Raw genomic sequence first — 12,421 nt, 5'->3', positions numbered from 1 at the left:
CCCCGCCCAACCCCAGTGCGTTGAAGCCTCTGCGACCAAAAGACTCCCATGTCGACCGACGACGTACTAATGGCTGATGCGGAAGCTGACGATGCCGGCGAGCTCTTCGTCTGGCCATGGACCGGCATTCTCGCCATGGCCGCCGCCGATGAGGACGCTGATGCCGCGACGGCCCTCGCCTTCCACGCTCACCAGCTTTTCGCCGGCGTCGCAACCACCGCGCTCCAGGAGGAGCCAACCAACCACCAGCGTCGCCAGCAGCACTTCTTGCTGCTCCACTTCGGCAAGAGCTGGGCGGGCCTCCGGGACGCCATGTCGCTGGCCGCCCACTTCGCCGGCGCCGGGAGGAGGGAATGGCAGCGGCGCGGTCGTGAGGGTGGTAGCGAGGGCGCCGGCGGCGTGTTCGGCTGGGCGGCCGTGGGGGAGGACCTGCTCGGCGACGGCGCGGTCGGGAGGCTCATGAGGGAGTCCGGCGCCGCGGCGAGGATCGTGGAGGACGTCGAGAAGGACGAGGCGAGCGTCGCCGTCACGCTTGGCGCCGTGGCCGGCGAGTACGAGAGGAGGGAGAGGTTCTTGGCCGCCAAGAACGAGGAGATGGTCAGGGCGGTCCAGGGGATGGAGGAGGAGAGCAGCTGGCTCCGCGGCGAGCTCAAAGGTTAATCCATGGATCCACGGCGCTTTAGGGTTAATTCCATGGAATTTCGATCTGAGACTTCTGTCAGAACCTGATTGCAGCAATGTTCCTGTGATTGTTGGCAGAGCTAAAAGCCGTAGCTGACAATTCCCTGCCAGAGATGAACCATGGCGTCGATGGGGAGAACGAGAAGCTGAGGGCGGAACTGGATGCGATCAAGGGAGAGATCGAGTTGCGGGTGGACAGAATCCAGGAGCTGAAGGAATGCAGAACAGATCTGCACTTCAGCAAAGTGGAGAAGGTATACTCGTTTTATCTGGATTACAGAGTTCTGTATGGATCTTCAGCTGGAGAAGCCTGAAAGAATACATTATACAATTCCATATGATAGTATCACCTCTCTCCTTCTAAGAGAGAATTTTACGGTTCACTGCATTGCCATGCTACCAGCTTCGTCCCCTGCCGTAGTTAAATTTACGAGCAGCTGGAAACAAAAAATAGCATCAGTTAACATCACCTTTATTTACCGCCATGTGTTAGGCTATAGCATCAGCATTTCTTTTTTTGTGCCAGCACCCACCAAAAGTAGGCACCCAAGGCCAATATTGGCAGAATTTGCTTATTACGCCACAAGTAGTCACACAATCTGTTCCATTTTCTGTGTTTTCTCCACCTCCGTCTAACCTTCTCAATGCAACACTTTAGCTTTTGCTGTTTCTGATGCGTTGATTCAATCAGCTAGTTATCAAGATCAATTCATTGGACATGGCAGATATAAATCCCGAGGCGAGTGACAATGCTCAAATGCTTCACGATAAACATAAGGTTTCTTTCTATTTGGATATAACAGTTAACAAGATTGTTTGCATCAGCTGTTTCACAAATGACCAAACCAACCAATTCATACGAATGCATTTACATGTCTGCTTTTTAGGAAGAGATGGAAGCCATTAACGCAAAAGTAATTCAACTTGAGAAGCAGCTGGAGCAAAAGGAAGCACAAGAGTCTGCAATATGTCTGCTGAACACGAAACTACAGGCAGGGGAAAACTTGAGAATGGAAGAATATGAACATCTTTATAAATTACTTACAATTTTGAAGGAGTGTCTAGAGCAAAAATCTGAAAGGTTTCAAAATGCATACGTTGACCTAACACAACGAGATCACCTGAACAGAAATGAGCTTCAAGAGACCCACCAAGAAGTGATCAAGGTAAACGCGTTCCTTTTGACATTTCCAATTCCACTGTATGAGAAACGCTATGTATAAAAAGTTTCCTCCACCGAATGATCACAATGCTCAGTGTTTGGAGAGCATGGTGATTGGCGATTGCACAGTTATAGGGATCAAAAGAATGGGACAACTTGATGAAAAGCCCTTCCACCATGCATGCAAGAGGAAGTACAGGGATGACGACCCAGAGGGCAAAGCAGCAAGCTTGGTCTCAAGTTGGCAAAAGGAACTCGAGAACAAATCCTGGAATCCCTTTACAACTATTTTGGTCGATGGAGAAGAAAAGGTACCTGTCCAATTTATATACATTGATATCTGCAGTTGCATGTTCTCGATTCTGTTTGAAGAGTCATTTACTTAAAAAGCCTCGCATCTGGATGATTTCAGGACGTTGTGAATGAAGACGATCCAAAATTGAGACAGTTATGGACTGAGTATGGTGACATTGTCTGCAATGCAGTGAAGGTTACCCTGAGAGAGCTCAACGAGTACAGTCCTCAAGGACGGCATGCTGTGAATGAGCTCTGGAATTTCAGGGAAGGGAGGAAGGCAACAATGGCAGAGGTGGTGAATTATATTTTCGAGCAGCTGAAGACAAGCAGTTAGTGGCGGTATACAGGTTGAAGCTATGGCATGTATCACATCTAGAGGTCTTGACATAAATGTCCTGTAGGCTATGTCTGTTTTGCTCTTGCACATTAGTGACAGGCACCTATCTGCTATGTATCTGTAAGTCACACCACTGTAGGCTGCAACATTATGCTACTTCCCTCCTAACCTGAAAGCTGAAACATTAATGGAACTTTGTATCTTGTTCCCGTTTTTATACTATTATCCATGTGCAATTTGGTTAGTTTACACTCGCTAACTTTTCTGGTCCAGTGTTAGTAGTTGCCTCATAAAGGAGATTTCCTTATGAAATAATCATTCCAAAAGATGGACCCATGTCAGAACTTATTTCACTATGGACCTAGTGGTTAATCTCTCGACTCCATAAACATATAGTTACAAGAACACATAAATAGTTCTACTATGTAAATGATGTAGGAAATCATAGACATGAATAGTCTATATAAAGTGATGAGTGCAGACCATGTCATCCAGTTGAATACTTGGTATCTTTGATGGATTGAGATAATAAAATCAAAGTGCAAGAATGCATCCCTGACACCATGGAACAACCATTGGCAAGAGCAGGGGAACCAGGGATATAAAATGATATCTATGTCAAAAGTGGAAGGAAACAATGAAGAGGGATGCTAACCTAGGAAGAAATAGCACAGCATAGGAGTTAGAGAGCATTCATGACTCGACGCTTGGCTTGGGTCTTGTGTAAGCATCTTTCTTCAGTATATGTGATGCAACAATTTTACTTTAACCAGGACTAACTCCTAATTCCTTCTATGTTTGCCATGGTTGCCCCTATCTCCCTCTCTGTAGCTAATATTTGGGAAAACAATCTAAGTATGTACACATATTCCATCTACTGTTCTATTTTGTTCTTTCTGAGAAATGAGGAGATCCACCAAGTCATCATTCTCTCAAGTCTCAACATAAGTTTATGTTTGACACCTCTTTATCTTTGTCGCAGAAACTACTGTCTTAAATTATCCATCTTTTATAATTGCCAACTGACAATCATAATACACAGCATGCACAAGAAGAATAAAAACCAAAGACGCCCATAAAAGCATTACCAGAGAATCTCAATGTCAACATCAGCTTCTATTCATCTTTTCCATAGATATGCTGGCATCAATTCCATGTTAGAAAGTACATACATTCACCATTAACTGCAAAGGCCAACACAAAGATTTTTAATTGCTTCCGTGTTGTTTGGATTGCTGAGAACATATGTTGCGGCCTTTCCAGTGCTTTGGCATGTCAGATTTAATTGATTTCCAAGCTGTGAAGACTGCAGAAAAAGCTTATATTAGTAAACTTACAGCGAGGCTATAAATAAAAAATGAAACATGAATTTAAGCACTTAATGGCTGCAATGAAAACATGACCATCATATTGAAAGTAAATGATCTCCCTAAGAAAGTTCTCATTATGCTTACAGGAAAGGCAGAGCAAAACTGCAAACAGCATATTAGTTGAAAACCAATCAATGCAATATTTTCACTATCATAATATGCTGTTACAGCTTGTGGTTGAAGTTCTGATGATTTTCATGATTTTATCTAAGAGATTTACATAAAGTTAAAAAAAAAACTCAAGAGTTGGCATTTGTGCTTATCCTGTGTTAATATATATTAAGGTTTTCTCTTAAACACAAGTTGTCCCAACTAACAAGTTAAAAAGTATCAGATCCGTAGATACAGAAAAAGGCTTACCATGCAATAGTTACTTGGTGCTTTGCAGCTCCACTTTGAAGTAGGCACACAGCTCAAATAATGGCACCAAGAACAGTGTTCACTAGCATTGAACCCTTGAAAAAGCAACACCAAGCCAACAGTGAACCTGCCAACAATAAGGTTTAGCAAAAAAAAAAACAGTTGAAGTGCAAAGGCTGATTAGATCATTATCATTCTTCTGATCAGTATGGTACTTACCCAGAAATTAATATCACTAGCGCAATAACAAAAAGTATGATTTGATATATCTTGAACTTCCGTTTAGTTACACCCATGGGATATCCAAGAGGAGAGTTCTTTTGGTTAATATATCCAAACTGCGGTCGCATTAGCAACACAAAACCGAGAAAGAACCCTGATGTAAATCCTCCGAGGTGAGCAAAGTTGTCAACATGTGGAAGGATTCCAACAGCTAAGTTGATGACAATGATCATAACTAGAGTCATGAGTGCTGCGATCTGAATTTTTTAAAACAAGAACATAATTAGAAACACAGAATATGGAATAATTTGTGAAAACATTGCATATATTTAGAATCAACCTTGTTCTCATATATCGTCCAATTTGTTATGAGCTCTGACAGCATGGAGCCCAATAGTCCAAATAGTGCACCTGAAGCACCAACAGATATATTTGACACCATAAATAAAGATGACAGCAAGCTGCCACCAACACCAGAGATCACATACAGTGTACCAATCCTCACTGCAACAGACAATCATTCAACAATGGTCAAGTTATATGATCATCAGGGCCTTGAAGGAACCATCTGACTCCAGATAATAGAAGTTCAGTGTACAGGGGTCAAAATGAACTCCAGATAATAAAAATGTAGTGTGCGGGTATTAAGAATCTGTTTCCCTCAAAATAGAAAATGACACTTACTGAAGCCAAATTCCTTCTCGAGCCTGATTCCAATCAATACGAGACTCAACATATTAGCGAGTATGTGGATAACTCCAGCATGCAACCAAATGCATGTAATGAGGCGCCAGCCTTCGTGATCTTTGGTAACTTTACTGGTTTCCAGTGCCCCCATTTTCAACAGCCTGGGGAATTGAATATGTTAGTTGAACCTCCAAGCTATCAAGATTATATCAATGAGCAGGAGAAAAATCAACAGGACTGCCACTTGAGGGCTTAATAAAAAAATCTCAATAGTGAAAAGCGATCCTAAATACATTATCAAACAATACTGTTTAACAAAATTATAGAACAGTACACAATGTTATTGTATCACTGCTACTGCTTCCTCACTGGTCTAAGATTTGGATATGAGCAACTATTTTATTTTAGGAAGAAGATTATTCAATCCATGATACATAAAAGGTATTGTCAGGATCTCTACCATATACCATGCTTCCAATAGCTAGTAATTCAAACATAACCACATAAAAGTGAAACAAAGAAAATTTCTTTCGTTAATATGAACAAGATAGAAACAAGTAGCTGACTAATAAAATCATCCACTTAGACCAACTTTAGTAATTTAACCCTACAAAAATACTATCTTCTCGCTCTCTCTCTCTTGTTTAGAACATTGCATCAGGAATCGTTTAGACCAACAAGTGTGTCAGAAGCATCACATTCAAAACCTCCAACCTCATTTAATACAAAATTTAATGTTTAGGATAAAATCCAATACAAATAAACTGTGAGGATTATTTATTAAAAAAAGAACAAAGAAGGATTCTCGCTGGAAGATAAAAGGAAAAGTGACAGAAATTGCTGCCTGAAAAGACGTCGATATAAGCAATTTAATAAAATAATGCACACTTCGAAACGGAAGGCCATAAAGGAAGTACATTTCATAAAATCGTCATAATCTGTTACACTGCATACATCTAAATCAATAGCCTAAACCGAGCAAACAGCAGAAAGATGCAAAATTTGGACAGATTTGAATAGCGCATTACGTGGCGGAGGAGGGGCCGACGAGGGGGTTCTCCTTGAACGACTGGAACGCGAACCTGCCGAGCTCCGGCGCGAGCCAGCAACCCTGCGCGGTGGCGCTCTCGCCGACGGATCCCCCTATCGCGGCGCCGGCGGCCCGGGCGTGCGCGGGGCAGTCATTGACGTACATGGTGAGGACGAAGAGGGCGACATTGGCGACGATGAAGAGCGGCACGAGGAACGGGAACCACCGCCGGAACGGGCGGAACACGGGCGGCGGCGGCGGCGGCGGGCGGCTCCGGTGCGGGCCGTGGCGGCAGTGGTGTCCCGGGCCGTGGCTCCGGTGGCGCTCCCCCTTGGGCCGCTCCTGGCCTCCTCGTTCGCCGCTGGCCGCGTCAATGGGGACCACCGCCGTCTCGCCCCGCCGCGGCATGGCGCGGCCGGCGGCGGAGGGCGCGGGCGCGTGGCCGGCTGGACCTGGGTGGCGGCGCGCCGAGTGCGAGCGCGCGGGGCGGGATTCTGCGGCTCGGGAGGATCGTTGGCGCGTGTTGCCTCGTGGTGGAGGTGGTGCGGAGGGGGGAGGACGGACGCGGTGGCGACCTCGGAAGGAAAGGACGCAGAAGGGGAATGACCTCTATTTTTAGTGTTTTTCTTAGCGGGCGGAAATGGCAGAGCTGATCGAGCCTAATCGTGTTGCATTGAGTTTAATTCGAAAAAATAAACAATTTCGAATTAGATTGAAATTCATACTCCTAGTCCTAGATCCCAACGTTCTAACGGCGACCGTTTAATTGTTACGTGCGTCCACTGAGAGCAAAAAAAAATGAGAGCATAAAATTTGGATAATATGATTTGAAATTTCAATTGAAAGATGTACACATGGACCTATCGTCCATCTCAAAATTCGCCGTCACTTTATTCGTGTACTGACTGCTACGAGATCACTGCGCTGCGTACAATCAACTCCATTAACCGCTACGGAACACAAATAAAGATGGCCAAACCACCATGTCGCTGTCAGCTAACGACTTGGTCCGTGAACTACGTTTCCTGGACGTACGTGACAGAGAATATCCCGATCAGATAGATCTGCCTGTCCGCATCACAATGTGCTTGGTACAGCCTGAAAAAGACTGCCAGGACATGGTCCATCCATGGATATACACACCTAATCATCGATCTTCATTTCGACAATTGGCAGCACAAGGGCGAAAAAGAGATGAGTTTTGATGGTGAAGGCTTCAATATTCCTATGCTGCTAGGATTACCACAAATAATGCAAAACGTTGAGTAATCCACATTGCCGCAACTAATCCTTCCATGCAGCAAGATGACAACTCATGAAACCATTATCACCTATCAAAATCAAGTTACAGACCCGTATGCAGTAACCATTAAGCACAATTAACCAGTTATCGCACAATGCTTTGATTTCATAAGATATAACGTTTCTTCAAGTACAAACAAATAAAAAATTTAATCCAACTCAACATACAGCTGATCGGATCCAGTTAACTTATAAGCTTGACAGAACATTTATACAGTATAGAGGCACCACTCTCCTTGAAAAATGCTATATTCATGCACACCATAGTATAAGCCCTCCACAATGAATACTGCCCAGATCATCGAGTTTCTGAAGCCCATCTGCTGCCCCCTACCAGGCAAGAAAAATACTTGGATAAAAGATCCAAGCAATTATTGAGCGCCGAGCTATTGGCCCCCAACTGGTGGTAGGGTGATACTAGCTCAGTGATCCCTGCAGGCACAATCAGTCATGCGCAGGGGGAGTTGCTGGCTGCGGATGCCAGAGCGGATGGCCTACAGGTATTTGATCATCCCACGGCCTTCCACACTGAGCTTTGACGCCTGAAGGTTTTTCTTCTTGGGCGCTTTCAGCTGCTGCAATTTCTTGTTCATCTGCATGTTCAACAAGAGCAATTAATTGTCGCTCAGTCGGTCCTATTTCAACATTTAACAAGGATTGACAAACGCTAAAGCAGCTTTAAGGATGGAAGGAAAACCTTCAGCCTGCGCTGATCTTGGACAGCCTGCTTAGCACGAGCCCGTATCTGCTCAGGATCAATTTTGGACTGTGGACGAATGACAAAGTCCAAAGGCGAGGCTTCTGGCCTTGAAGCGTGCTGCCTTGAACTACTTTGCCCAGACTTGCGTCTAAGTACAAAGCATAAAATAGATTAATCCAACAATTACGAGATTGTCACAAAACCAGCATCCAAGGTAAAAAAATGATGAATTATCAGACTTACTGTGAGAAGTCAGCATCAATATCATCATCTCTAGATTCCATTCCAGAGATACTTGACGAAGGCCTTCATGAAAGGAAAAGAAAACCAATAAAAATACAACATACAGCAATAATATACAGGATAAGAAGACTACAGTCTTCAGATGGCCAATAACTGCATGCACTTACTTCTTCATTTGTGGCCGCCTGTAAGGCGCTCTTTCATCGTCATATCTCCTCATATCCTCAAATCTTGTGCTCTTGTTGAATATTGGACGACTCTGAATTTTGTTTACAACAATAAGTACCAACTAAAGAACCCTTCACAGTAAACAAGCACACATATATGGGCACTGTGAACACAGACTTACCCATTTGTCAACCAACTCCTTAGCCAGTTTCCTATTTGCAGTAGTCTCTTCATCAGATTTGGACAAAAACATAATGACCTAAACATGCATCATTAGATAGATTTAGCACACAAAAGACATAACACATAATCTGAAAAACAATACATCAGAGCAACCACACAAGCCAAAATAAGTGTACCTTTCCCAGACCACTTTTCTTAAGCTGCTCTCTTCTGTCATATTGCTCCAAGTCAATTGGAAACTACAAGAGGCATAAAACTTCCATTAACAATCAAATTTTTAGGAGCCATCATAAAAACATACACAACAGACAAGTAGGTTCTTGTGCAAGAGCAATGTTCTACATGCAAAAAGGTAGAAGGAAATAAAGATGCCTACATCAGTTAATAATTTAAGCACAGCAGATCGAATATTCATGTTTGGCATGCTTCCATCTGGCAATGGCTCGAGCCAATTTTTTAGAAGAGTGAGAACTCCATGATCAAGAAATTCCTGCTGAAGATTCTTCCTGTGAAACGGAGATGAACAAGAATATTATAAACAAATGGCAATATGCACTGGAAATACAGGTGAGGCTCCAGATATCTTACTTGGAGAGAACATCTATGAGCAGTGGAAGCTTCATAAGTTTGTTAATGGCTGGTTTTGACTGCCTATTCAAGTTCGCATCTTCTTCAGCTGCTACCTCGAACTCAGCAATGAATTGTTCCACTATCAGACCAATATCTGCACGTGGGCGATCATTCTTCTTCTTCTTTTTATTACCCTTGAAGAGTCGCTCAATTTCATCGTCCTCCTCACCCTCCTCAGCCTATAGTAAAGAATCAATTCATATTATCAGTGATTAGAGAAAATAACAGATAAAGATAACCATCAGTATTCTGAAGAGCACATAGATAACCATCTGTATTCTGTAGAGCACATGTATTGATTTGGACATCGCATGAGATGGTCTGGTGGCATGGTCCAGAAATCAGCAGACCTAGTCGACCCAACAAGGGGCCAACACGATCATGGTTTTAGCTTCATCATAGGACTAATCCCTAAAGCTTCTACAAAATCCAGAAAGACTATGAAGTGGATCTCTAACACCATACTTCGGTTAATGGTGACTTGCAGCCAATTCCTATAGTTAATATACTTATAGTTAATATACTCACTAGAGCAATTGGCATGCAACACAAGAAAAGTATGATACAATGTGCCAATGGACATTTGATTCAACATGTATGACAATGTCTTCAAGAAGAGTGCAAAAGAAAAGGCTCTGGGGCACCTGAGCAATAAAGAATAATACCTGTGCATAACGTCCAGGAGAATGCCGCTCATTATCACTGCCATAACGATCAGCTGGATCAACCCCAGTGTCATCAATGAAATTATCATCATCTACAGTTCTAACGCCTTCTTGGTCATCCTGCTCCACCAGATTAAATGGCAGCTGTGAGTGTTAGTCTGTCCAAGACAATGGAAGTAGTAGACTAAAAGGAATTAAAAACTGGTGAAGTGGTGTTGCAGCTAACAAGGTACAACGATCTGACTTATTAATCCATATGAACCCAACATTTTTACACAACCCAATATGAGTAAGCAATTTTCCATGCAGCAAAAAGAAATGCAAGAGCGGAGACTAAAAAAACAAGAAAACTAATAATGATGACCCACTAGATGCTTTATCTCCTTGTCCCGTATCTTAAGGTATTAGCAAACAAGCCTTCAATTGCTACGTCATCTAAGAAATGAAGTTAAGATATCTTCCATAAAGAGAAATCAACAGAGCATTCCAGTTATACTATCTTCCTTAGAAATAAGATATCACAAACAGATTATTAAACAGCTCTATACCAGTTCTCTGATAAGCAAAATCCTAACTGACAAAATTAATCGAGAGGCATATAAATAGACCATTATAAAACCAAGCACCGCGTTTTGACATCTCAATAGCCTACAAAGTTCACTTTAAAAATACTACAAGCAAAACTGTTGAGATGCTATCTAAAATACATCCTGAGAACAAAGTGTTGGCTATAAACATTACTAATACTTGAACAACAATCTGGATTCCCTAAGAAACCAATAGCATCTGGATGAACCAACAGCACTGCTATACAAACTAAATCAATGGTTACCTCACCATCAAGAGAAGCTCAGCCAATCACCAGAAGCAACAATTCGAAAGTCAATTGATAGATCAAAAATAGCTAGTACATTCCATGGACATTAGTAAAGCATTATGATCTCATTCAAAAGACGGGAGTGATCTCTCCAATTGTCAACAGAATTTCAATATTCCAGTAACCCTTCACATTAAGCTCAGGGTACTCCTAACGAGCTAGCAGAGTTATAAGTGCACGGAAAGGGCATTGAAACAGTAAAGTTCAACAAACAAGAAGTGAAAAATAGCTGGATGAAATTGAGGCATTCCTCACAATCAAAATTACCTCTGAGTCACCACCCGCAATGGTATCCCAGAGCTCCTGGATCTCCCTTTCTCCATCATCCTGGTCCTCCCCACCGCCAGAGCCCCTCCCTCCTGACCCCCGCTTCTCCCTGGCCATCCCACTGTCCCTCCCCCTCCCGTCGTCCTCCCTCCTCCTCTTCTTCTCCTTCTTCTCCTTGCCCGCCCCGCCCCTCGCGAGGTCCCTCAGCGCCGACGAGCCCTTCCTCTTCTTCGCCTCCGCCGCGGGGTCCGCGTCCGCGTCCTCCAACCCAAAGTCCTCCAGCCCGTCGTCGCCAGGCATGCCGCCGCCGCCGCCGCCCTTCTTGAGAAGGCGCTTCCGGGGCTTGGAGGACCCCGCCCCGCCGTCGCCGCCGTGGGCAGGGGTCGGGGAGCGCTCGCGGGCCCAGTCGTCGCCCAGGTCGTCGTCGAGGTCTTCGTAGGGCTGCGGCTCGGGGGACGGGTCCCGCGCGTCGGGGTCCATGAGCGCCTCGCCGTCCTCGTCGAAGAAGCTGCGGACGCGGATCGAGGAGGGGAATCAGGGTGAGGCGGCGAAACCCTAGGGGGAGAGGCATGAGGGCGACGGAGCTGACGGGATACTTACTTGTCGTCCATGGCGACGGCGGTGAGCTGGGAGTCGAAACCCTAGGTGAGGTGGGACGAGCTGGAGGGAGGAGAGGAAGGAGAGTCGTCGGGGAGAGGATGGAGAGATCGAGTCGGCGATGGGAAGGAAAAGGATTTGTTAGGAAGGCGACGGGAAGCCGGCCGGACAAGGAAGATGGGCTGAGCTGTGGGCTTTCAGGCCCTCTCAGCCCACGGATCCCGGCCCATCAGTCATAGGAAGTTAAGACCCTTTTTCCTTTTAGAAAAAGTCTTTTTTACCTCCTAAACTCTGGGACGAATCCAGTTTACTCCCTGGATAATAAAATGGTCCGTCTGGATTCATTTAACTCGCGATACCGGAAATATGATCTCCCTCAGTAGTTTTTCTCTTTTTATATTTATTTTAGCTGAATCTTTAAAAAATTATAGTGAATAAAAAAATTATAAAATGGAAAATCCAACTTTATTAGACTCCACATGAGCAGATATATGCAGTGAACATGTCATATGATATAATTTAGTAAAGTGTTATTATACTTTTAGATATATATATTTCTGTAATTAATTCATAGCTACAGTTCCGTAGTCCAGTTATGGTGAAATTTTTATGGTGGGCTAATCATTATATTCTTGAGCTATAG

At 44.0% G+C, this 12,421-nt stretch overlaps 3 protein-coding genes across 3 annotated transcripts; 1 reads left to right on the top strand and 2 right to left on the bottom strand.

Moving 5' to 3' along the window:
* The first annotated feature begins 48 nt into the window (after positions 1-48).
* LOC112892814 (factor of DNA methylation 5-like) lies at positions 49-2,640 on the top strand. Its single transcript, XM_025959923.1, has 6 exons — positions 49-655; positions 760-935; positions 1,373-1,459; positions 1,569-1,847; positions 1,939-2,154; positions 2,256-2,640. The coding sequence occupies exons 1-6, from the start codon at positions 49-51 to the stop codon at positions 2,472-2,474; spliced, it is 1,584 nt and encodes a 527-aa protein (XP_025815708.1). The 3' UTR covers positions 2,475-2,640.
* Positions 2,641-3,426: 786 nt separating this feature from the next.
* On the bottom strand, positions 3,427-6,727 carry LOC112894269 (RHOMBOID-like protein 1). Its single transcript, XM_025961917.1, has 6 exons — positions 6,145-6,727; positions 5,114-5,277; positions 4,770-4,933; positions 4,427-4,686; positions 4,208-4,334; positions 3,427-3,783 (listed from the first exon to the last, which is right to left on the bottom strand). Exons 1-6 carry the CDS (start codon positions 6,552-6,554, stop codon positions 3,658-3,660), a joined length of 1,251 nt encoding a protein of 416 aa, XP_025817702.1. The 5' UTR covers positions 6,555-6,727; the 3' UTR covers positions 3,427-3,657.
* A 798-nt stretch (positions 6,728-7,525) lies between these two features.
* Positions 7,526-11,921, bottom strand: LOC112895113 (protein IWS1 homolog 1). Its single transcript, XM_025962992.1, has 11 exons — positions 11,782-11,921; positions 11,182-11,689; positions 10,038-10,157; positions 9,331-9,551; positions 9,119-9,248; positions 8,919-8,981; positions 8,741-8,818; positions 8,559-8,650; positions 8,392-8,454; positions 8,146-8,296; positions 7,526-8,041 (listed from the first exon to the last, which is right to left on the bottom strand). Exons 1-11 carry the CDS (start codon positions 11,790-11,792, stop codon positions 7,943-7,945), a joined length of 1,536 nt encoding a protein of 511 aa, XP_025818777.1. The 5' UTR covers positions 11,793-11,921; the 3' UTR covers positions 7,526-7,942.
* Positions 11,922-12,421: the final 500 nt, after the last annotated feature.

Source organism: Panicum hallii, chromosome 5, assembly GCF_002211085.1.
Source record: "Panicum hallii strain FIL2 chromosome 5, PHallii_v3.1, whole genome shotgun sequence".
Lineage (NCBI taxonomy): Eukaryota > Viridiplantae > Streptophyta > Magnoliopsida > Poales > Poaceae > Panicum > Panicum hallii.
Note: the sequence above shows the minus strand (reverse complement) of the source record. Positions and strands in the feature narration are given on the sequence as shown.